Source organism: Sapajus apella, unplaced genomic scaffold, assembly GCF_009761245.1.
Source record: "Sapajus apella isolate SASKATOON/1434 unplaced genomic scaffold, GSC_monkey_1.0 scaffold2, whole genome shotgun sequence".
In the NCBI taxonomy this organism is placed as follows: domain Eukaryota; kingdom Metazoa; phylum Chordata; class Mammalia; order Primates; family Cebidae; genus Sapajus; species Sapajus apella.
In genome coordinates this window covers 60,053,567-60,079,680 of record NW_022436942.1, presented here as the reverse complement: position 1 = coordinate 60,079,680, position 26,114 = coordinate 60,053,567, and the positions used below count along the sequence as shown (strand labels likewise).

Sequence of the window (26,114 nt, the reverse complement as noted above, 5' to 3'; positions counted from 1 at the left end):
GGGTTAGGGGCATAGACTCGAGATTCTGCTTGCACCCACATTTGCTCTGCTACTTACTGGCTAAGTGAGTTGGATGAATTACTTTTCAGTGTCTTAGTCTTTCCATTTGAAAAATGGGAATAATCATTGTTCCCCTCTCATTGTGAAAATTAAATAAAGTATTGCATGTAAAATGTTTATAAAAGTGCTGGGCATATGGAAGGTGCTCAGTATTTGTTACTGTTACTGTTATTACTGATACTCCATCAGATAATTTTAGGTGATCTGTAGGTAAAGTTTTCATTTGAATATTTGTTTAATATATTTTGAAAAAATTTAATGTATTTTTAAAAATAGGGCTGGGTGCAGTGGCTCACACATGTAATGCCAGCAGTTTGGGAGGCTGAGTGAGGTGGGTGGATCACCTGAGGTCAGGATTTCCAGCCCAGCCTGACCAACATAGTGAAACCCCATCTCTACTAAAAAACACAAAATTTGCCAGGCATAGTCGTGCACACCTGTAATCCCAGCTGCTTGGGAGGCTGAAGCAGGAGAATTGCTTGAACCTAGGAGGTAGAACTTGCAGTGAACTGAGATCGCGCCATTGCACAAGAGTGAAACACCGTTTCAAAAAAGAAAGAAAGAAAGAAAGAAAAATAGCATGTCATATCTATGATTTTATAAATATCAAGTCAGAGTAGGGGTCTAGGTTTTTAAAGGAGAGTTGCTTAAAGTTGACATAAAGAAAAATAGTAAATAAAAGCTAGTATAGATGGTATATAAAAGCAAAAATTCCCAAACTAGAAAATACTGGAACTATACAGTGTTCATTACGTGAATGTTTATACTGAAAACAAAACAAAACAAAACAAAAACCTCCTTGCTTGAAATGGCCTTGGATGAATTGACATCTATGCAGAAGGGAATTAGATAACCAATAACTATTAGGTCAGCTGGTAACAAGGAGATTTCAATTATCAAAACATTGATCGACTTCTTTCTTCATAAAAATAGAAACTGCACTTCTAAGAGGTAGGACGAAAGGAAATTAAAAGACATATTGTGCATATGTAAAAAATGTAAATGCTAATATGCTGTTAAGGGTAGACTTTGTACCCAGACAGGTGACTCGAGATTTTTTTTGTCATTATTCCAGAGGTCACAAGAGACTCTATAATTTTTAAAAGAGAATTTATGGAGTTTCTAATAGACTGTTAATTGACTCTGGAAGACATAAGAAGCAGAAATGATTGATTGCTCCATTCCTGCAATTGCTCTAACCCACTATATGCCTATGATGTGGTTATGACATTGTTTATTGGGAGCCTGTACTGCGCAGGGCATTTCCTTGTTTACAGCGGGAAAGTTCCCACCTGAGGCCTGGGGAGGCTCCAGAGGAGTCTTGGTGATCAGAAAGGTAAGACCATTCTCTGCCATGCCAATCAGGAAGGCCCTAGGGGTTTACTGGTTTCGACCCAGACCTTTGGTCTTGGCTCATTTGAGGAACCAGCATCTGAGAAGAGCACACCCATTTTTAGGAAATTAGGCAGATTATCAGCTATGGCAAAGGAAACCAGACAGATATCACACACAAATGCAGTTAAGCCAGCACTTCAGAGCCAACAGGATTTTCTCGTAACTTAAGAAATCTGTACTTTGAAAGGTGGCTTTTGTTTTTATATTTAATGTGGATCATTTTGGTTTTCCTTCTTCTTTAATGCTTACTAGCATTCTTGTTGAAAATGCCAGCCTGTCACTGTGCTAAGGGGAACAAAAAGAGAGAGGGTGTGAAGAGAATTCTCCTGAGGCCAAATCTATCATCCAAATCAATTGTACTGGGTTGCTTCTGTTCTTTTCTTTAACTTCACAAAACCCAAGTGGTCTGGTTGTAGCCTTATACCCCAATCAAATGCACCAGGAAGAAAATTTAAAGCTTTTTCTATATACCACAATGCCATGTTTTATCCATACTTGAACCAGAATTTGAAAGGAGAAACAGTTTTATTCTTTAGGAATTAAGTATAGTGAAGCCATAGGAATCAAGGGACGCTACCTCCACAATATCTGAAGAAGCTCCTTCTAGATGGCGGGGATCTAGCGGGTGAGGCAAGGAGGCACCAAATGGCTGCAGAAGTTAAGGAGGCATTTGTTCTCATGGTCCTGCAAAGGCCTCCTTAAATTTTGAGACCTGGCTTGCCTGACCCTAAGTCCCTCCCTGCTTCTGTCTCCTGGACATCTAGAGTTTATGTTTTGTTTTAATGAGAGAGGTCACTGCCTTACAAGAGTCCTGCCTTAATAAACGATGCTCGAAAAGTTACTGAGCTGGTTTAGAAAAAGAGGGAATAAAAGAGTGATAAAAAGGAAATATACTAGATCTCAAAGAAACCAAACCTATTAAAAAAAAAATCTGAGTAGGAATCTACAGGTTATTTCCGTTTTTTTCCTATTATTCCTCCCCAAAATAACTCTTCCATATGTAATACAAAGGTAATATGCAGTACAAGGGCAACCTTAAGAAATGGTTTATTCTCTGTTTAAAATGTGAGTTATTTAAAAAGCAGTTATTTAAACAGAGAATAAGCCATTTCTTAAGGTGTTTCTGGCATCCTCAGGTATAATCACTTTTCAGAGTGAGGAGGAGAGAATGCTACTAGGCTGGTGCCAGAAGAACTAGATTCAAATCACTGAGTTATCACATATATAAATGTCGGAATTACATTAAATAATCTCTAAGATCCTTCCAAACTCTAAGAATCTAGGAATGGGGTCCAGGGACTACACACTTAGGGTGATGTTCAGATAGAATTGCTTCATCGAAGTGAGGAGACAAAGTTCTTGTTTTCTCCATTCACTCTAACACTTGCTTACTCTACTTAAAATTACCAAGGCCAAATAACTGCTGAGTATTTAAGCCAAGAACAGCTAAAACTGAATAAGGGTTGAAAAACATCATCTCCTGAGATTACATTGTGTTATTTCATTCATGCAGCCAATAATTTAGAAAACATTTACTAGGCATCTGTTTGTAAAGCACTGTGCTATGGAGATTATACAAATGAATGAGCAATTGCTGTCTGGACTTAAAATCTGGTAGGCTGTCCTGCTTAATAAGAACACAGATAACCAAAATAAAATGGTGAAGATCCACAGGAGAGCTACAAAGCCCTGTAAAGGAGGCATAGCTCTGGCTTGGAATCCTGGTTCCCACTTAAAGGTATGTGACTATAGAAGAGGTTAATTTTCCTTCAGTTTCCTCATCCATAAAATGAGGATATTAATAATACCTTTTTCATAAGGTTGTTGAGAGGATTCAATGAGATAATAAAATAAAAGTGACTTAACATCATGCCTGATAAAGCGTAAATACCCAGTAAATGTTAGTTACTATTGTCATTATCATGGGAATTCAGAGCGGTTGATTTGACTTAGGAGAAAGAAGATAACTTTCATAAGGATATAGCGTTAGAATTGGGTGTACAAAGATGGGTACATAGTTAGATAAGTGGTACAGAAGAAAGGAAGAGGAAGGACAAGAAGGAGAGAAATCCTTGCTATAGCACAAAGTTCAATTTGGCTGGAGTAGAAAGTTCCTTAACGGAAATAATGGCTTGAAAAGCAGTTTACAGAAGCTACACATAAATCACAACTTTTTTTCTGTTAGTTTCCCTTCATCCCCAGTCATGTCTAGAAATTAGCATGGTAGTTAAAAACATATCAAATGTTATTATTAATGCGGTCAGCATTAAAGCCCATATGAGTAGATACGCTCAAGCATCTAAATCCAAAAACCTTACGGATTTTTTCTGACCCTTTCTGGAAGCAATTTGTCAAATCTGAAAAAGCACCAAGAATTCTTATGCCTGAGAATCAAAAAACAAGTCCCAAGCCACGTTAAAATCACTTAACATCTCTGGGCTTCAATTTCCTCCTAGGAAAACATATACTATTGTGACTTTAGGAAAGATGGATAGAAGAAACACTAGATGGTAGGAAGGCCATTGCAGGGGAAAACTTGCCAACCTCTTTGGGTTGATACAAGACACAAATGCAACCATGGATGTGAAAGCACTTAACATACCTGTACTATATAAAACATTAGATATTTTTATTTTTGAAGTCATACCAACTTAGATCAGAATCCTACCTGATCCACTCATTTACTAGTTCTATGACCTTAAGGGAAAATAGCCAGAAACTGCTATGCTCTTCACACTATTGCTGGGCTTTTACCAAATAAGCAACGCGGATCTGGTAATGGCATTTCCCCCCCTGCATCAGTCACTTAGAAGCACATGCAGGTTCTAATAACATAATTTCAGAAACTCTTGTTTTTATTTTAACTCTCATTTCCCCTTCCTGGGCCATTTGATTTTGCATTTTATTTTTAAATGCCTCCAATCCCCACCCTCTATCCCCTTTTTTTTTTTTTCATGAGGCTAAGCCTAAAAACTAATGAATCATAAATGTACCTCTTCCACCAGGCCTCCCTTTACCTTCCTAAGCAGAAGCTCTTGACTTTTTGTATGCCCTGTTCTTTCTAAGTGCTCAACAAATGCTTCTTAAGTTAATAATAACATTGAAGAGTCCACACTTAACTGGCCAACATCAGAAACATCCAAATGCTGTTAGCTGAATGTGGACCCAACCAAAACTAAATTTTATTATGTGTTTTCAGGATGTTGTCTAACAACAGTAATATTTTTAATGTGTTGAGTAATATTTTTAATTTGTTAGGCACATTACAATCTTCTACATTTATCTGCCTATATAGCATTTGGTCCTCACTGTGTCCTTGTCAAATTGTTTTGGCAGGCATTATTTTCTTTTCTTTTTTTTTTTTTTTTAAAGATGGGGTTTCACCATATTGATCAGGCTGGTCTCGAGCTCCTGGCCTCAGGTGATCCACCCACCTCAGCCTCCCAAAGTGCTGGGATTACAGGTGTGAGCCACCGCACCTGGCTATTTTCTATTTTATATATGGGAACACAGACCCAGCAGGTCTGTTGTGGAAGAGCCAGTTAGAAACCAGGACCTCCTCCACTTCCAACCCAGCAATCCTTTCATTCTGATACACTCTCTCTGGGAAATTCTAGAAGCAGGCAGCAAAACAACCAAAAACTAAAGCAGCTTACTTTTTCATATGTAGTATGTAAGTGAATACCAATGGCAAATGACAATGGGAATGTCTATTAAGAAATACATAATAAGCCTGGTGCAGTGGCTCACACCTGTAATCCCAGAATTTTGGGAGGCTGAGGCAGGCGGATCACTTGAGGTCAGGAGTTCAAGACCGGCCTGGCCAACATGGTGAAACCCCATCTCTACTAAAAATATAAAAATTAGCCAGGCATGGTGGCAGGCGCCTGTAGTCCAGCTACTCAGGATGCTAAGGCAAGGGAACGCTTGAACCCAGGAGGCAGAGGTTGCAGTGAGCTGAGATCACCACACTGCACTACAGCCTGGGCGACAGAGCAAGACTCTGTCTCAAAAAAAAAAAAGAAAAAAAAATACATAATAAGCACATTGATCAATTGACAAGATATTTTAAAATGTAGGCTCAATCTAATATTTTTTTAAAAGGATGCATTAGCCTGGCCAACATGGTGAAACCCCCGTATCAACTAAAAACAGAAAAATTAGTTGGCCATGGTGGCGCTCGCCTATGATCCCAGCTACTTGGAAGGCTGAAGCAGAAGAATCGTTTGAACCCTGAAGGCAGAAGTTGCGGTGAGCCTAGATCGAGCCACTGCACTCCAGCCTGGATGACAGAGCAAAACCCTGTCTCAACATCAACAACAACAACAACAACAAAATGGATGCATGCGTGGAGGGCATGAAATATTTCCGTTAATCCAACCTCAACCTCCTTTAGTCCTTCACAAGGCCTATACTTAAATGATTATAAAGGGACTTCACTATTTGGAGCAAAGAATACAAAGACTGTCACAAAATGTGCCATGTAATATTTATCCCACGCAGTATAAATTATAGATGGGAGCGAACTCCATTCTGTCGCCTATCCCTCCACACTCAGCCCAAACCCCATATTTACTCCTTATTTTGGGCAAAGGTCATATAATTATTGCTAATAAAATGTTGGGTTTTTGATCCCTAGGTTAAGATGACAAAAATATATATATATCGCCTTGATAACATTCCAGTCTGTTTTTCTTGAAAAAGTCGATGAAGCAAAGAGGAAGTTACCTCTTAAAAGTAACTTATCTTTGATCAGTGCTACCAGTCATTTCAGAATCACTAGCTCAACCTTCCAGAAACAAACGGTTATGAAAGTATTCAAAGAGCGTCTCGGGCTTGGCACAAGTCCCTGTGCCAGGCAGGACAGAGAAGGGGGCGTTCAGTCCCCAGTGTGCAAAGCACCCGACCGCAGGTCCATCCCACAGGTTGGCGCCGCATGGGGTAGCGGCTGGGCAGGTGCCCTCCAGCCCCTGCGCGGACTTAGGACCGGGGTAGTGACCTTGACAACCCCTCCGCTGCCCGGGGGAGGCTCGAGATGGTCACGGGATTGGGATAGTGGTGTGACAGTCTCCAGGCGGCGCGGGGCGGACACCGCACGGGGCAGTGGCCAGTCCGCCCCTCCGGGGCCCGGGAGAGGCTCAGCCGCGCGTGGCTCTGCCCTCTCCCCAGCGTCTCCAGCGTCCCGCCCGCGGCGCATCTGGGGCCGGGCTCGGGCGAGCGGCCAGCCCTACCTCCTCGGTGGCCGTGGGGCAGTAGGAGATGAGCACGAGCGTGGTGAGCATGTTAACGGCGAGCCCGAGCAGGGTGATGGAGTTGGGGGCCATCCAGAGCGGGATCCACTGGAGCAGCCAGGTCCAGTAGAGCTGCAGCGGCGGCTCCAGCAGCGAGACGCCCGCCGCGCTGTAGCGGTGCTCCTCCAGCCGCCGCAGCTGCGCGGCGCTCAGCGGCTCGCCCAGCGCCCTCAGCCACCGCGGCGCGGGCTTGGCCCCGGCGCCTGCCGCCATGGCCGCCTGCGGGGCCCCGCCGACGCCACCTAGCGCAGCCCGCGCTGGGCGCTGGGGGCGGGAAGAGGTGGAGGGAGGGGCTCGCGGCCCGAGCCTGCGCCGGTCCGCCCCGCGCGGCGAGGTGGAGGTCAGGCCGAGCTGCCCGGGTCCCGGGTCCCCGGGCCCCCGCCCCCTCAGCGGTGGGGCCGCTGGTGCGTCTCGCGGGTGGGGCGGGGCCTCGGGGAGGGGTCCGGCTAGGGGCGGGGAGGCGGGCGCGGCGCTCGCGGGTCACCCTCGGCGCCCGCCAACGGCAACTTGCTATTGGCGATCGAGGTCCCTGACTTCCAGGGGCCGGCCGCACTGCGCCTGAGGTCTGATTTCTTCACCCAGGGCGGGCGTCGGATTACGCCCTGATGGAGTGTCCTCGAAGGGTGCGCCGCGACAGAGCCGGCTCCTCTCCTAGAGGTGGGAACACGACTCCAGCCGCCCTCGGTCAACCAATGCAGGACCACGCTGGCTGCCCGCGGAGCCTGGGGGTTTTCGTGTGGGAACACAGTTTTGCAGGTCTGGGGTCACCTGCTTGGTAAACACAATTCTCCCTTCCTGCACGGAGGAAGGCGGCCCTGCCATGTATTCGCTCTAGAAACCCCCTCACTGCAGGTTCAGAGACCAAGGTTTTGAAACTGAAAATCAGCGCTTAGAAACACTATCTAACAAGGAGACCGAATGGCTGAAACTCCAATACCTATTTTTTTTTTTTCCAGCGCATTTGATGCCAACAGGGTTGGATATTTTTACACACGATCTTCCCTGGAATTGAGGGCCGGAACCCAGGCGTGTCCTCCCCCTGCACCGGGGAATAGACCGGCTTGCTACGCATTGGAGGGTCACTGGCCCCTTATCTCACAATGCACTCTCTTGGACAGGGGACATCTGTCATAAACATGTTCTGTTGTACAACCTGAGACAGGCCCGTCACTCTCTTCACTTCATGGTTCTGATCTGTACGCACTTTCTAAGGCCTAGGACAAGCCAGAAATTGCTTCCAAGACACTTGCGTGGCGCAACCTCTATCAGCAAGCGCATCAGGGATCCACAAACTGCTCCTGTGGGCCAGAGCCAGCCACCGCCTGTTTTCCTACAGCCCTCCAGCTAAGTACGGTTTTTACATTTTTAAATGATTGGGAAAAAATCCAAAGAATACTATTTTGTAATGTGAAATTATATGAAATTCAAAGTTCAGTGCCACAAATAAAGCCATGTCTATTCCTTACGTATTGTTTGGCTGCCTTCATGCTACAGAGGCAGCAGAATTCAATTGTGACAGAGACCATACGGCTGGCAAAGCCTGGAATAAGTCCTACTAGGCCCTTTAAGGAAAAAAGTGGCAACCACTGCCTTAGAGCAATGAGGATGTCTACAGACCAAGCATGTATGTTTTAGGAATATGTATCATCTTCTCATCTTTAATGTGAAAAGCGATGCTGACAAATGCAGGAAAGGAAATGGAATGATGGAGACCCACTTTTAACAATGCCGGCTTATGTGCAGTGATCTTGACAGTACCTACTTTTTAATTTACCAATGCCATGAATTGTCCAAGGAAAAATCCTTTTTCCGATTAGCAAATTTTACTGTATTAAATTTCTAATGTACATCAAAAGACATCATAAAGAGAATGAAAATGCAAGCCATAAACTGGAAAAAGGCATTTCCTTCAAATAAAACCCACAATGACTAGTACCCAGATTACGTAAAGAACTCCTAAAAATCAATCAGAAACAAAAATAATCAACAGGGCTATGTTCAGTTTCTATAGCAGAAACCCTGGAACATGGTAATGTAAAGAAAATATTTCTCTCTCACATGAAAGAAGTATAGAATTGGCACTCCAAGATTGGTACAATGTTTCCATGGTCATCAGGAACTCAGGCTGTTCTGTCTCTCTGCTCCAGTATCCTCTCTGACTTGTATCTATAAGGTCATCTCATGGTTCAGAATGGCTAGTGAAGCTCCAGTCATCCTATTTGCATTTCAAGCAGCAGGAAGTAGGAAGAGGAGAGGAAAAAAAAAAAAGGTAGATACACTGGCTGGCGAGCAAACTGGGGTGCCTCTCCAAAAGTCCCAAACAGTACTTCTTCATACAGTAGTCCCCCTTTGTCCCTGGTTTCACTTTCTGCAGTTTTAGTTACCCACAGTCAACCATAGTCCAAAAATATTAAATGGAAAATTCCAGAAATAATGTATGAGTTTTAAATTGCATGCCATTCTGAGTAGTGTGATGAAATCTCACACAGTCCCACTCTTCCCCACTCAGGACATGCATCATCTCTTTGTTCAGTGTATCCCTACTTTATATGCCACTTGTCCGTTAGTCATGCATTAGCCATCTTGGTTATCCAATAGAAACAACATGGTATATACAGGGTGCTGTACTATCCATAGTTTCAGGCAACAATTGGGGGTCTTGGAATATATCCGCTGGAGATAAGGGGACTGTTGTTTTATACATCTCATTGGCCGGAACTTAATTAATGTGCCCTACCTCAGTGGAAGTGTTAGCTAGGAAGAATAGATGGTTGCAACCACTTGAAAAACAACCTGGCATTTTCTAATAAAGTTGAACATGCTTATACTCCGATACCGCAATTCTGATCGAGAATATATCCTAAAGAAATTCTTGCACAGGTATCGTAGGAGATAGGTATAAGAATATTCATGACACCTTTGTTATACAATAACCAAAAGCTGTAAATAACTTATATGTCCACTAATGCTGAATGGGTAAGTAAACTGGTATTTTCAAGTAACTTAATATTATGTAGCAAGTTTAATATAGCAGTAAAAAAGTTAATGAACTATAGGTACGCTTATGAACATGAATGAATTGCACAAGCATACATTGAGTGAAAAAAAAGCAGATATATTAGTCAGCTTGGGTTGTCATAACAAAATACCATAGACTGACTAGCTTAGACAAAAGGACTTTATTTCTCACAGTTCTGAAGGATGGGAAGTCCAAAGTCAAAGTGTGTTTCTTAGTGAGGATCTCTTCCTGGCTTCAATATGGGCACCTTCTATGTTCTCACATGGCACAGAGAGAGAGAGAGAGGAAGCTCTCTGGTGTCTCCTTAGAAAGTCCTTATAAAAGCACTTATCCCCGGGCCGGGCGCGGTGGCTCAAGCCTGTAATCCCAGCACTTTGGGAGGCCAAGGCGGGTGGATCATGAGGTCAACAGATCGAGACCATCCTGGTCAACATGGTGAAACCCCGTCTCTACTAAAAACTACAAAAACTTAGCTGGGCATGGTGGCACGTGTCTGTAATCCCAGCTACTCAGGAGGCTGAGGCAGGAGAATTGCCTGAACCCAGGAGGCGGAGGTTGCGGTGAGCCGAGATCGCGCCATTGCACTCCAGCCTGGGTAACATGAGTGAAACTCCGTCTCAAAAAAAAAAAAAAAAAAAAAAAAAAAAGCACTTATCCCCTCATGAAGGCCCCACCCTTGTGATATCCAATATCCTAAAGGCTCTGTCTCCAAATACCATCACACTGTGGAGGATTAGGGCTTCAACATATGAATGGGGGTGGAGTAAGGGCAGGATACCATTCCGTCCATATCAGCAGGTCATAGACAAAATGCATGCAGTATTATTTTACTTATATAATGTTCAAAAACATGCAACTGCACTTCACAGTTCCCATGTGGCAAAGCAATGAGGAAAAGAAAAAGAATTTTAAGTACAATCCTGCTAGTGGTTATTCCTGATAGAGAGGAAGGGAAATGCAATTGTAGAGGGGCACATGGCAGGTTTCAAAGGTATTGGTAATTGTTTTAGAATGGAGCTAGGCAAACTACAGCAGCCTAAAGGAAATAAAAGTTGATTTTTCCCACATTGATGTCTGGATAGGCATGGTAGGGCTACATGGCAGCTCGATGGTGTCAGAGACACAGATTTCTTTCATTTTATTGGTCTGCCACCGTTAGGATGTTGTCCTTGTCCTTGTGGTCAAAAGTGGCTGGCCACAACTCCCAACCAATTCGAAGGAGGAAAAGAGAAGGGGCTGCTATGCTCCTTTCTTCTGAAGGCCGTGACCAAAGGTTGCACACATCACTGCTGCTCTCATTCCACTGGCCAGAACTTGACCTGTCGCCCAGGCTGGAGTGCAGTGGCGCAATCTCAACACACGTCAACCTCCTTCCAGGTTCAAGTGATTCACCTGCCTCAGCCTCTTGAGTAGCTGAGACTACAAGTACGCACCACAACACCCAGCTAATTTTTGTATTTTTAGTAGGGATGGGTTTTCACCATGTTGGCCAGGCTGGTCTCAAATGCCTGATCTCAAATGATAGTCCTGCCTTGGCCTCCCAAAGTGCTGGGATTACAGGTGTGAGCCACCACAATTGGCCAAAACAGGTCTATTATTATTGAAAAGTGAGACAGTGAGTATTGCAGGGGGCCATCAAGCTGTCTCAATCACAGTTTTTTAACTGAGTAATAGTGTGTTCATTTTACTATTATTTAAGCCATTTATATCTATATATATCTACATATATATAGATTATCCTATGCCAAGCATATATATGATATATATCTACATATATATTTATACTATTTACATATACATACATCTATATCTACATTTATCTACATAGATACAGATGGCATAAATATTTGTATATTCTACAAATATGAAATGTCATAATTTAAAAATAGTAAAAGTGTAAATATAAAAACCATTTTTTTAAGTACTCATCATGCTCTAAGGTGATTTTTCCCTATGCTTCTTTGCTGAATTTTAGGAAATTTCAAATTAATTCAAGACATACTAAGGCATATTTATTTCTTCTACCTTAGCCCTCTCTAACATACTCTAATGTCAAAAAAGTCTATTAGAGATTTCCTAATTTTATTTCTCGCATCATGGCCCCCTTCCATTTTCACGGTTTGTTATGTAGTGATTGATATATACAATGTTTCCCCCTTTTCTTGAGTTAAACTGGTAGCTCACATTGATGAGTTTCTATCCTATGCTAAGCACTGTTCTAAACATCAGGAGTTATCTCAGCTGCTCCTCACAAAAACTCTATGAAATAGACCATTGTTATCCCCATTTTACAGATGAGGAAACTGAAACACAGTGAGGTTCAAAAACTTACCCATGACTGCACAGCTAGTGGAGCGGTAAAGCCAGGATTCAAGCCCATATAGTCTGATTTCTGAGCTTATGTCCCCAATGACTGCAAAATGCCACCTATTAACTTACATGTATTAAATGTAGGAATTTAGTGGGTACTTTTGTCAATATGGAACAGTCGAATTTCTATATATCATGTTGGTTTTGTGCCATTCCAGTCCATTCTAAATATTATGACAAAAATTATTGTACTAAATTTACTAAAACTAATGATATATTCCCTTGTTCTGAAGCCTTTGATAAAGTCCAACCTCCCTCATTTGGCATTTGAAGGCCCACTCTACCCTCCTAGTCTTACCTCCCTAATATCTCTTCCCCCATTCTTCTTCCTGTCTCATGCTCCAGCTGCCTGAGCCCATTGGCTGGCCCCAAACCCACTCTCATTCGTTCCCTGTTAGGGAGTACCCTCAATCCCTTATTATCCCTATCACACTGCCCATCACTCAAGACTCAGCTTAAATTCCACCTTCTCGAAAATGACCTCTCGGATTCTTCCAGTTTAATCCTCCTGCTCCTACACAACCAGAGCACTCTGTACACTGTTACGTAGGCTATCTTTGTTCAGTTACTTGTGTATTGATTAGCCTCCCCACCCAGCTCATAAAGTGTCAGACCATCCCTGCACTGAGTGTGTTCCTCAATGCCTGGCATCCGGTAGACGTCCATAATTCAAAAAAAATTATTTAAAAATAATTACAGACACACAGGAAGTTGCAAAAATAGTACCAAAAATCCCTTGTACAAAGCATCCTCCTATGGAAACTTCTCACATTTCCAAAGCACAATAGGGATGCATAAATGTTTGTTTGATGGTTTAACTAAATTGAATTCCTTTCCCCAAGGAGAAAGAACATCTTGCTTTAGGCTCTTGGTTTTACTACTAGTTCTTTTGTGTAACTTTCAGTGATATTTAAAATCTTCCTCAACATCCTTAATCTCTAGGCCAACTTTCCAGAAAATGTTAAACAGTGTCATACAGGCACTGTTGGTGCCTGTATGGACTTTCATTGGTTTGAAAGAAAGAATGGGTTGCAGTAAGAAATCCCCTGGCTAAAGGCCGGGCGTGGTGGCTCACACCTGTAATCCCAGCACTTTGAGAGGCTGAGCCAGGCGGATCACGAAGCCAGGAGTTTGGGACCAGCCTGGCCAACACGGTGAAACCCAGTCTCTATTAAAAATGCAAAAATTAGCCATGCGTGGTGGCACACACCTGCAATCCCAGCTACTCAGGAAGCTGAGGCAGGAGAATCTCTTGAACCCAGGAGACAGAGGGTGCAGTGAGCCCAGATCATGCCACTGCACTCCAGCCTGGGCAACAGAGTGAGACCCTGTCTCAAAAAAAAAAAAAAAAAAATCACTTGTCTAGGCTTGCGTTGGAATAGAATTTTATCATGAAGCATCAAGCTATCTGTGTGTTTAGAATTCTGAGCTTTAGATCTATAGGCTGGAGTATTTGTCATTAGTATAGTTTTATGGTATAATACTTGCTTTACTTGCTTGAGTTTTGTATTTTTATGGTTTTGTACTTTGAGACTCTAAAGTCTAAATTTTATGGAACTATGGTACTTTACAAAATTCATGGGTAGATAGGCAGTGTTCAATAACAGATTGACTAAAACCTTTGCTCTCCTCTCTAAAAATGCTTAATTTCCTGGACAGGATCAGAAAACAAAATTTCACAATACAATCCCTGAGATGTTGTAATTGTGCCCTTTATCTGAAATTGCAAAAGCAATTTAGGGTTAAGAAAACTGATTTCCTTCAGAGAGACACATTTCTTAGCATTGGATCTTGTTTATATCCTTTAATCATTTTTTTAAATAATCTTTTTCAGAGTTTATATCCTACTGCTCTAAAATGCTTTCTCTGGTATGATTTGAGAAACACTAGAGGGAACATCCTTCCTCAAAGACTCCTTTTTCAGGAACCCAGCTTGCCTAAAATCCCATAGCGAGTTAGCTTTTGAGTTAGGGCTTTTAGGAGTAACAGTTTAAGTTCCATCTAGACATTAGGCTAGGTCATTATCAGGAATGCCTGAGAGAGGATATATTTATCAGGACGTTTTTCCTCTGGGACAGCTAAGAGACAATGCCTCTAAATAATAGCCATGCAAGGAACAAGACAGAAAGAGTCTGGGGCATGGCCTCTCCAACATAAACAAGCACATGAATCGCTGGGGATCCTGTTAAAATGCAGATGCTGAACTTAAGGATCTGGGGCAGGGCTCAAGAGTTTTCATTTTTTTTTTTATTGTACTGTAGGTTCTGGGGTACATGTGTAGATCATGCAGGGTTGTTTCATAGGCGCATACATAACCAGGTGGTTTGCTGCCTCCATTCCCCCTTCATCTATATCCAGCATTTCTCCCCACGTTATCCCTCCTCACCGCCCGCTGCCCCTTCCCTAGCCCCCCCCAACTGACCCCAGTGTGTGATGATGCTCCTCTCCCTGAGTCCACGTGTTTTCATTGTTCAACACCTGCCTATGAGTGAGAACATGTGGTGTTTGGTTTTCTGTTCTTGTGTCAGTTTGCTGAGAATGATGGTTTCCAGATTCATCTAAGTCCCTAGAAAGGACATGAACTCGTCGTTTTTTATGACTGTGTAGTATTCCATGGTGTATATGTACATTTTCTTTGTCCAGTCTGTCGAGAGTTTTCATTTCTAAGAAGCTCCCAGGTGGTCAGCTGAGTAATGAGGGACTGAAGCACACCATCTTAGGAGGCTTCGGTGGAGACACCACTCTGAGCTCTCTGGCTCTCAGGCCTTCAACTACACCTCCAGCCTTCCTAGGTTTTGTGGGCAGCAAATCATGGGATTTCTCAGCCTCCATAATTCCATGATGAATACCTTATAATTCATCTCTTTCTAGATTTTTCTTTTTCATTCCTCTTTTCCCTTTCCTTTCCATTCCCTCCCCTTTCCTTCCTTCCGTCTCTCTTCTTTCCTCTGATTGGTTGTTTCTCTGAAGAACCCTGACTAATATTATAGCCAAGCGATAGCCTTGAAGACTGAAAGACTACAGGTCCATGCTTGTCACGTAAGTTTCACAGTCACCTGTCCTTGAGTGAACCATATAGGGTTGGACCATTAAACTCAAATACTGCTTTTGCTTATTCTATGGGTGACTTTTTTGTAAAGTGTAATACAATGACAGACATCTCTGCAGTCACCACTGTAGATTGAAGACCAGAGGCCTTTCCTTCTCTCCATTTTCTGGGCACCAAGAAAGATTCCTGCTGACTCTGGAATCTGAATCCCCAAACAGGACAGAGAATTTCTCAATCTTCCTAGCTAGTGGAGAGCTCAGAGTTACATTTAATTTGATTTAGGAAAATTAAGTAATATGATAAGTCCTGTACTCCAGTCTAGTATGATACACACATTGATAATAACAAATACATAAACCACACTACAAAAACCTCACTAATTTCTGCATTGTTGTAGTGCTCTCTTATACCTGCATCCTTCCCTGTTTATATGTTCCCTTTTGTGTACTAGTCTTATAAATTCTTTGAAGGCATGAAGTACCTTTTTTTTTTTTTTTAAGATAGGGTCTGGCTCTGTTGTCCAGGCTGGAGTATAGTGGTGTGATCTCAGCTCACTGCAACCTCCACCTCCAGGTTTCAAGCACTTCTCATGTATCATCCTTCTGAGTAGCTGGGACTACAGGCACGCACTGTCATGCCTGGCTAACTCATTGTAGTGACAGGGTTTTGCTATCTTGCCCAGGCTAGCCTTAAACTCCTGCAATCAAGTGATCTGCCTGCCTTGATCTCCCAAAGTGCTGAGATTATAGACATAAGCCACCGCACCCAGCCTGAAGTCACTTATTTATCAAGTTGCAAGCTGAATCCATTACAGTGCTATGCACAGAATTCAATAACTAATTTGTTGAGCTGAATAGTATTTCAGAATCTATTATAAAAATTAATTGTTAAAGGCATATTACCTTGTTCCAATGCCTCTTAAAATTAGTGTGTTTTTTTTTCTACTTTGATATTAATCCAGATGAGAACATTCATTAAGCCTTCTTTTAAGGTAAATAAACAAACGTGAGCCTTAAAAAAGTTTACTTTGGACAGGATCTCACTTCGTTGCTCAGGCTAGAGTACAGTGGTGTGATCTTGGCTCACTGCAATCTCCGCCTCCCAGGATCAAACAATTCTTGTGCCTCAGCCTCCTAAGTAGCTGGGACTACAGGTGTATGCCACCCCACCCAACAAATTTTTGTATTTTCAGTAGAGACAAGGCTTCACTATGCTGCACATGCTGGTCTCAAACTTCTGGCCTCAAGTGATCTGCCCACCTCGGCTTCTTAAAGTGCTGGGATTACAGGTGTGAGGCACCGTGCCCAGCCTAAAATTTTTAATGAATGTTTAGTTCCCCAAAAGAATTTTTGGTAAATTCCTGTGATACGTAATTTTTAATAGAGTGAAATTTAAACAAAATTATAGAAAAACCAATCGTAATGACAGCTTCTGATATTTTTTTCTCTTTACAGTTTCCTAATAGACTTTTTCTTCCTTATTAGAACTTTGCAGTGTATATGTACCTTTAATATAAGGAAAGATTATATGTAGAAAAGTAACTAGTACAAAATATAATTAAAGAGCCTAAGTCATAAGTGAGGAACCAAAATTCAGTAAGGAGGTTTTACAGTCACTTTTAGGCTATGTAAAAACATACCATGTAAGTGGCCTAACCAGCTTGATCGATGTCTTGGCAAAACTGCTCAGTGAGTATTTGAGTTAAGCAGCGAGCTCAGCTGCTGTGCTACAGCTCAGGCCCAGCAGCTGGGCTGCAGGGACCACGTTGATTGGGTTTGCCACATTGTTATTTTGTTGGTTTGTACACAGACATAAGGTCTTCCTGTCTTTATAGATGAGCCAGACTTCCTTTATGTAAACTATCTTAGCCAATACTGTGCACATAACTTTCTTGATTAAAATTGGTGTTTACACAGGGATAACACACATTATTATTCTGGAGTTACTGGGAGCATAGGAACAGGGGTGATAACCAGTGTTCTTAACAACCAGTAAGGCAAGATCGCCAACCAATCCCAACAGAGATATATAGAGCCACCATAGTTTGGACATAAACTAGACTTTTCTGTTGTTCTCAAATGTACTGCGACAACCAGGATCATTCACTCTTCCCTTTACCAGCCCAATGTCAACCCAGATCCATGACCACCATAGAAATTCCCAGCTATAATCTGGAAAGGAGGCAGAGTAGATATGTTTCAAATGTCATCCAGTAAACTGGGCACAGTGGCTCATGCCTGTAATCCCAGCACTTTGGGAGGCCAAGGTGGGCAAATCACCTGAGGTCAGGAGTTTGAGACCAGTCTGACCAACATGGAGAAGCCCTGTCTCTACTAAAATTACAAAATTAGCCAGGGGGTTGTGGCATATGCCTGTAATCCCAGTTACTTGGGAGGCTGGGGCAGGAGAATCGCTTGAACCTGGGAGGTGGAGGTTGCAGTGAGCCAAGATCATGCCACTGCACTCCAGTCTGGGCAACGAGAATGAAACTCCATCTCAAAAAACAAAACAAACAAAAATGTCATCTAAAGAGGCCATGGCCCACCAGCAAGTCACAATATATTTAGCCCCTGCAACTGAAGACCGAAAAGAAAAACAGAGGAGAGGCAAGGAAATAAACAATAATGGTGTGGTACCTTACAGTTCAATTCTACTCCCTTAACCGAAACTTTATATCAGGAAGAGTGAAGGAAGTTGCTGAACAGATTATGGGTTAATATAAATGTTTCACAGCTGACAGATTTTTTAAAAAGGTTTCCATCAAATTGAATGGACACCATCAGCAAACCCTAACTCTCTAACAGGTCTGTCGTCTGCAACACGCTCTGTCACTATGACTAGCTGTTTTGGAAGACGCTCTAGCAGCTTTGGCCAAGATGCCTTGCTAGAGACTCAGGAAGGACAGACGTGGGTTCAGGAGCATGCTGGCTCCCAGGCTTTATACTCGTTGTTCTGTGTCTGGGCACAAAACCACAAATGCATAAATGAATATTGTATGATTTCATCACAAACACTTCAGATTCGTTGTACCATTTACTGAATTCATTTTCCCTTCCACTGAGAGGATTGGTTTGCAAGTTAGACTTTAAAAAATACTTTATCAAATTCAAATAAGAAAAAGGGGCACAGATCCTGTTGTCAAGCAGGGCTGTAGATTTTTAAAAAAGGTTTCCATCAAATTGAATGGATACCATCAGCAAACCCTAACTCTGTAACTCCTGTCATCTGTAACACCCTCTGTCACTATGACTAGCTGTTTTGGCAGACGCTCTGGTAGCTTTGGCCAAGATGCCTTGCTAGAGACTCAGGAAGGACAGACCTGGGTTTGTCCTTCGAAGCAGAAATAAACAACTCTGCTTTGCTTAGAAAAGTCTATTGGATCAAGAGAAAGATGGGTTTTCAAGATTCAATCATGGTGTATTGTATTATGTTTTTGACTCTGAGGAGGAAAACAGCATTTATAGCCTACTATTAAACTAAAATGACTGCTTTTGCTTATTCTATGACATGCATTTTTGTCAAGTATAATACAATGACAAAGCACAGAACATAATGACCAAAGTGCTGACCTCAAATGAGATTTTGTTTGCAATTTTTAATTAAGCAATCTGGGCAAACATTTTTATTTTTTCTCTTCAACATTAGGAGGAAAGAAAAAGACCACGCTTGGGGGCCTGATGGAAAAACAGAAAATGCGTTCTCATTTCAACCAGATTTCAAAGCAGCAGAGTGCAGAGAGGCAGTGGCTAGGCCCTCAGTATTCCTCAGGATTGCTTGAGTGTAAGTCTCGCAAATATGAATCAATTATGTTTGGAGGTACGCCTTGCAAGAGGAGCCTGCAGAAGGAGAGCCCACCTAGCGAGGACAAAAAGGAAAAGAGACAAATCAAAACCATCTACGTGAAAAATCACTGAAACAATACTTCTTGACTAGCTGCCTGGAAATGTGACTAATCATGTTCCCGTTAGTTACAAAGATTCATTCAGTCTCTACTTGGAAATCTTCTCCTGGTTTTAGTACATTTAGAATTTAAAGCACCTGGCATCTAGAAGGACAAGCAAGTTCCCAGCAGACCCGTAGCAGTTTTTCCCCTACTATTGTTCAATCTTTATTTAAATTCCCAAGTGGTTGGAAAATATTTATTGCTCTTTGAGAGGTTTTGTGATTCCTCATAGATGATTTAAATGTTCTGACTGAATAGCAGAATACATGCATACCACGTTATGGATCAGTGGGAAGATCTGCTTCCAGTTTGTTAATGTTCTTTTTAATTAAGCACAGAGAGTTCTGATTCAAGCACATTGGAAAAGAAAAAAAACGACTCCCTTTAACTTTGGCCATTTATGCATGTCAAAAGCACAAAAAAGAAATTGGAAATATTTTGTTAAAATAATAATAATAAGACCGGTCCAATACTTTCTGAAGGTGAGAGAAACACCTACCAATATTTCATACCTACCTTCTGAGTTTCTGAATTATATTAAAAAAATAAAAGTACCCTTCAAGAGAGAATCCATGAAACCACAAAAATTCATGATCCTTCAGTGAAGCGCTTCACTACTTGCTAATAAATTCACGTCCAGACAAAGCAGCATGCCATTTGAACATTCTTAAAAACTTCTTTAATGCAAATTTGAGAAAGTCATTCTCCTTTTTTTAAAAAAAACAACTCAAGTCACATATTGGTAGAAATGATGCCACTTATGTACATGTCCATTCCTTGATGCAAATAATTCAGGATGCTTGGGTATCACTCGTTTTTGTCTACATTAAATGCTTTGATTCATGCTCTACTGCATTCAACAACTTGCTTCATGTCAACAGGAGATTGCTGTGATGGATAAGTACTAGCTGTTAATTTCAGGATAGTGAAATACAAATTAAAACTACAAAGTTAGAGATTTAAAATAAGTCTATTTTCATTGGATTACGTAATGAAAATCATGCCATACTCCACAGGCTTGGTATGGCTTATGACAGTCATAAGCTTCATATGCCAAAACCATATGAAAGCTTACCTTAGATGATATTATACATTCAAAAATCCTTATTGTGCAACAACTAAGGGAAAGAGAGAAAGAGGGAGAGAGAGAAGTTGTAAGCATTAATAAAGTGCTAACACCAAAGTTGAGTACTTGTTGGATGAAATTATGGTCATGATTATGATGAGGTGATTTCATTAATCCTTAGTCATGTAAAAGATGTAGGAAAATAAAAGCACATGAAATAAAGGGTGAGGATCCAGTCACGTCAAAACGATCATTAATATGTAAAACATTAATATGCACAACCACTTTGCCTGAATAGGTGGCAAAGCCAATCTGATTGTATAATGAATATCTATGGTGAGAGCTTCCAAACCATTAGCTTAAAACAAAAACCAAAACCCTACAACATATATATATTGTGTTTTTCAACAAAAGAAAAACATAGACAATAAAGTGTTAGTGTACATATATATATGTTGAAATTCTAAAAGGCAAAATTATCAAGTACAAGTATTAGACTAGTGTATTCCATAATATTGTGTTCTGAATGGAATATCTATGACTGATCTAAATAGACACAAAACTTAACCTTATGTCACAAAGCTACTGTATATATAAACTACAAAGTTTTCAAGAAAGAGCCTTACTTTTTTCCTATTGAAAGCTGATATTATCTTTGGAAATTCACAAGACAAATTTTGTAAACTCAGGCATAGGTCTACATCATTAGGGTTTTCATTAGGTTGTGTACCCAGCTGCAAATAACTCTTAATTTGCAATTCCAAATGGGAGTGAATCACACATATATGATAGTACTCATTTATTGCTTAATACATTTTGTAATAGAGCCTAGAATTTTCTTTCAAGTTCATAAACATATGAAATAATTTGAGTCCCCATGAAAATGCCCAAAATCTTCAACAGGTAGATGGGTTACAGATATTCTACTGGTGAATTTGTAATGGGATATTTTAAATATGTAAGTTTCCCATTTTTTTTTTATTTTTTATTTTTTTGAGACAAAGTCTCATTTTGTTACCTAGGCTGGAGATCTCAGCTCACTGAAGCCTCCTTGACCTCCCATGTCCAAGCGGTCCTCCTGCCTCAGCTCTCCAAGTAGCTAGGACTACAGGCATGCGCCACCACACCTGGCTAATTTTTGTACTTTTTGTAGAGATGGGAGTTTGCCGTGTTGCCCAATCTGGTCTTGAATTCCTGGGCTCAAGCCATCCATCTACCTCAGACTCCCAAAGTGCTGGGATTACAGGTGGGAGCCACCATGCCCGGCCTCTAAATATTGGATGTATTTTTGTATCCTCTTTATTAGAAATGCTCAGAACATTTTTTTAAATGCTTAAAATGTTCAGTTCTCTGAATCATATTATGAGTGTAAGGAAACTATGGTGTAAACTATCTTTTAAAAAGTCTATGTTTACAAAATAAAAATATTAAAGAAATATTGATTTTCAAGTTTTGATAGTCTTATTACATAAAATGAGATCATCTTCAAATGTAGCTTTCCAGCTTTATTTATGGGGACATGTGGTATAATACGTAGTTTTCTGATAAAACTTAGTTTCTACATTACTTAATATCCTTGAATAATTTGGCCTTCCTTGTTCATGGCATAAACATTGTATGCCATGAGCTGCTAAGAGATACAATGAAAAGCAAATGAGAAAGTCAAGCTTTACATGCAAAGTGCGTTTTCATGTAAGAGGAATGGAACGGAAAGTAGAATATCCAGTGGGATATAAACTTTTTAAACCTGTTGCTGCCCCTCCAGGAAGACTGGTTGTCCAGGGGTATTTACTCCTTGATATATCACTGCAGAATCAGAATATTTGTACCAGTATTTATTTATTCTCAGTTGACATTCTTACCTTTTTTCACAGCTTAACTTGATTCAAGTTACCTATTATCAGATAACAATCTGATGATAAACAATTTCAGCTTTACTTTTAGGACCAAAAGCTTTTATCAATATATCACAGTGAATACTTTATTGTGAACTTATGTACTAGAATACATTATTCTTTTTATCAAATTCAATTACTGTACAATTTACCATATTATCACTAAAAAGAATATACCATGTATATGTATAATATTGTTCAATAGTATTCACTTTTAAAAAGGACCCCAAATATTGTTCCATTTGTTAAAGCATCATTTTATGTCATTAACAACATTCAGCTAGTTTCAAAGCATAAATAAGTGGTATTTTTTAAAAAACTTTTTGTTTTTTGGGAGGATATTGAAACAAAAGCATCAACAATACCATGGAACTAATAAGGCTAGCAGTTTAGAAACCAGATGATTTGCAATTGTGACCTTAATAATCATTTAAAGCCAAAGGAGGGGCCGGGCGCGGTGGCTCAAGCCTGTAATCCCAGCACTTTGGGAGTCCGAGGCGGGTGGATCACGAGGTCAAGAGATGGAGACCATCCTGGTCAACATGGTGAAACCCCGTCTCTACTAAAACTACAAAAAAAAAAAAAAATTAGCTGGGCATGGTGGCACGTGCCTGTAATCCCAGCTACTCAGGAGGCTGAGGCAGGAGAATTGCCTGAACCCAGGAGGAGGAGGTTGCGGTGAGCCAAGATCGCGCCATTGCACTCCAGCCTGGGTAACATGAGTGAAACTCCGTCTCAAAAAAAAAAAAAAAAAAAAAAGCCAAAAGAGCAGCTAAAAACAATGTTTAAATTTGTAAGGATTATCTCAATAGTAAGGCTTGAAATTTGCTAAGAATATTATATGCCTTATATTTGTGAGAAAAAAATAAAATCTTTTTTCTTTCAATTATGAATTATAAGAGAAAGAGTATAGCTTAAAAAAGTTATAAGAGGAAGGTGGCTGGGCACAGTGGCTCATGTCTGTAATCCCAGCATTTCGGGAGGCCAAGGCAGGTGGATTGCCAGATTCCAGGAGTTTGAGACCAGCCTGACCAAGATAACAAAACTCCGTCTTTACTGAAAATACAAAAATTAGCTGGGTGTGGTGGTGCATGCCTGTAATCCCAGCTACTGTACTTAGGAGGCTGAGGCACAAGAATTGCTTGAACCCAGGAGGTAGAAGTTGCAGTGAGCTGAGATTGCACCATTGCACTCCAGCCTGAGCAACAGAGTGAGACTCTGTCTAAAAAAAAATAGTTAAAAAATATATTATATACACATATATGGGGAAGTTATTTTGTTGAAGAAGCTTCTCCATCATATTTATACTAGATTTAGGACTAAAAGACTCTTAAAAAAAATAAATACCCAGACATTTACTATGATTTTCTGAAATAGATATTTACTTTCTGAGTTTTAGATCATAATTTCTTCATTATAGGGATGTTGGAAAAAGAAAGATTTTGGTTATTACAGAATGGCAATATAATACAGTTAAGAATAAGAGAAAACACACTAGGATCATGTCACCTATTATCTCATAATGGTGACTCTTTGAAGGGGTTTTCATGGTATCCCAGAATAGTTTCAAATGTCAGTGTAAAAATGGCAGTTGATTAATATGAAAATTGATTAAGATGGCAGGTTATGCTGAGACTTTTCAACCACATAAATCCTTATGTGTTTTCTTGGTTTACTTTAGTTGCCACACTTCTGAAAACTAGTATCAATGAAATGTATACCTATAAATGGAAGTTCTCTACTTAGAGTTTTGAAAAGCATCCTGTTATAATATGTGTATGCCATATTCTATATGTGTAATATCAAACAATTAGCAAAACTATAAAAATGTCAGAAAATAATAAACTTTACAAAATAGTAAACTAATTAAAAATAAAATTAAAAATAGTGCACATTCCTCAATTGCCATTTCAAAAGATGGAGTTTTACACTAGGCTTCTATTTATAGATGGATTATGCCACCAAAGTGATAGCCCCTTGACTATATTCATTCTTACCATGCTGTACACATACTAACATTCCACTGAAATTAACAGTCCCTTAGTTAACGTGAATCACGTAAGATAAAAGTAAGTTAAATAATCAGGTAGCCTTCCACAAATAAAGTGAAGTGAATGCAGAACGTAAAAATGCCTTGTCTCCCTGAATTCCCTCCTTGCTTCCCTCACCCCCACCACCCTCTCCCACCCTTGCTGCAGCATTTTGGCAAGCAGTTTGGATTTTGCATTAAGAACAATAATTCAACAATTTTCTTTAGCTTTAGTCTATACATGAGATATTGGATGTCATACCTTTCACCTCCAGTTTGCATTCAATCTCCACTGTCCCAAGGTCATTGACTGCTTTGCAGCAGTAAGTGCCTCCATCATAGGGGCTGGGCTTGCGAATTTCCAGGGTACAGACTCCCTGGTTGCTGAACATCCTGTATCTTGGGTCATCCACAATAGCAACTTTGTTTTTCATCCAGGTTATTTTAGGCTGAAGTTCAAATTGAAGAAGATCAGGTCAAAACATATCTGTACTTGGCATATTAACAGACTGTCAGAGCCAGGGACAGAATTTTAAAGCACCGCTTGAAAAGAAAGTGCAGCTAAGAAGGATAGACTTCTACTTGGGCATTGTTTCTCACATTAAACTCTACTTAGTGGTTGGCAAAGAAGCAAATGAGCAGTTCTGACAAAGCCTCATTTGTTCAGAGGCAACGCTAGGGCAATCTTCTCAAATGGATTCAGTTGCATTTCAATTTGATCTACACGGATACAAACTTTCAGTTACAGAATGAACAAGTTCTGGCATCGAAGGTACAGCATCGGTGGTGACGAATGTATGAATTTGATTGTGATAATCATTACACAATGTGTGCACATATCAAATCATCACATTGTTTGGCTTGAATGTATATGACCCTTATTTGTCAATTAAATATTTTCAAATTAAAAAACAATTTCATCATAGGTTCATGATGTTAACTCATTGTAGAGCATGCATATTTACTGGGCATTTTTTCAGAGAATCCCTGTAAGGTGTCATGGCTATTTGATTTTCCTCACTTCCTTCTCCTGATACTCTGTTTAAATTCTTTATGAACTGCACCTGCCTCCTCATTACTTAATCTCTCCTCTGACGTCTGTATTCATCATCCAGTGACAATGGATCTACTCCAACCGGATAATGCAAGATCAGTAATGACCCAATCACCCAGGAAGATGACTTCATTCTCCTTGATCTCTGAACTACATTTGATATTAGTGACTCTTCATTCTCATATTGTCTTCTCCCTTCTTTTGTAAGTATGTACCCTCTGCATTCCCTCTTCCACCTCTTCTATTATTTTGTCTTGCTCAGAACCTAGAGACGGTAGCTCCATCTCCTTCACACAGTCTTTTTCCTCCTTCTACCCTTCAAATGGGAGCGTTCATTGAGGCTCACACCTTGGTTGCTGGCTCTTCACCCACTGTCCTCTCTTTAATGATATTCCTTTCTAAAGCTTTGGCAAGAGGTAGAATATAGTATCTCCACGCCTGGGACTCCCAAACCGAAAGTAACAGCCCTGGCCTTTCTCCTAAGCTCTGGGTGAACCTTTCCTTCTCTTCCTCATCATTCCCACTTGGATGTACCAACATAGCTTCCAATTAAACATTAATTCAGCATCTTTCTCCCGTGCTCAGTCTGGCTTCTTCCTCTGACTTTTTTTTTTTTTTTTTTTTTTTTTGAGTTGTGGTTTTGCTTTGTCACGCAGGTTGGAGTGCAGTGGTGCTATCTTGGCTCACTGCAATCTCTTCCTCCCAGGTTCAAATGATTCTCCTGCCTCAGCCTCCTGAGTAGCTGAGATTACAGGTGTGTGCCACCACGCCTAGCTAATTTTTGTATTTTTAGTAGAGACCATGTTGCCCAGGCTGGTCTCGAACTCCTGACCTCAAGTTATCCGCCCACTCAGCCTCCCAAAGTTTTGAGATTATAGGCATGAGGCACTGCGCCTGGCCAACTTCCCTATTTCTGATCAAGGTATATACAGAAAAAAAAAAA

The 26,114-nt window shown here is 40.7% G+C and overlaps 2 protein-coding genes and 1 long non-coding RNA gene across 21 annotated transcripts in view; 1 reads left to right on the top strand and 2 right to left on the bottom strand.

Moving 5' to 3' along the window:
- CHPT1 (choline phosphotransferase 1) overlaps window positions 1-7,188 on the bottom strand; it is a 31,489-nt gene extending 24,301 nt beyond the window's left edge. For all 3 annotated transcript variants that reach the window (XR_004275494.1, XM_032299244.1, XM_032299256.1), the window contains exon 1: window positions 6,687-7,188. Coding sequence is in view for 2 of the 3 variants with exons in the window: in XM_032299244.1 (XP_032155135.1) it covers window positions 6,687-6,959 (273 nt within the window). In the remaining variant the exon portion in view is untranslated. The remainder of the gene's footprint in view (window positions 1-6,686) is intronic.
- Window positions 6,363-9,016, top strand: LOC116565574. The gene is made up of 2 exons (XR_004275511.1): window positions 6,363-6,729; window positions 7,959-9,016. It is a non-coding gene; the product is annotated as an uncharacterized LOC116565574 (long non-coding RNA).
- A 9,733-nt stretch (window positions 9,017-18,749) lies between these two features.
- The window catches only part of MYBPC1 (myosin binding protein C1), a 101,598-nt gene continuing 94,233 nt past the window's right edge, over window positions 18,750-26,114 (bottom strand). For 5 of the 17 annotated variants that reach the window (XM_032299110.1, XM_032299118.1, XM_032299158.1 and 2 more), the window contains 2 exons: window positions 24,380-24,566; window positions 18,755-19,039 (listed from right to left, as the gene is read on the bottom strand). In XM_032299110.1, coding sequence (XP_032155001.1) covers window positions 18,939-19,039; window positions 24,380-24,566 — 288 coding nt within the window. In that variant the 3' untranslated portion in view covers window positions 18,755-18,938. Of the gene's footprint in view, window positions 19,040-19,181; window positions 20,016-20,202; window positions 20,246-21,940; window positions 22,000-24,379; window positions 24,567-26,114 lie in introns of those variants that run through there. The other 12 variants (XM_032299206.1, XM_032299129.1, XM_032299147.1 and 9 more) reach the window with 7 other exon arrangements.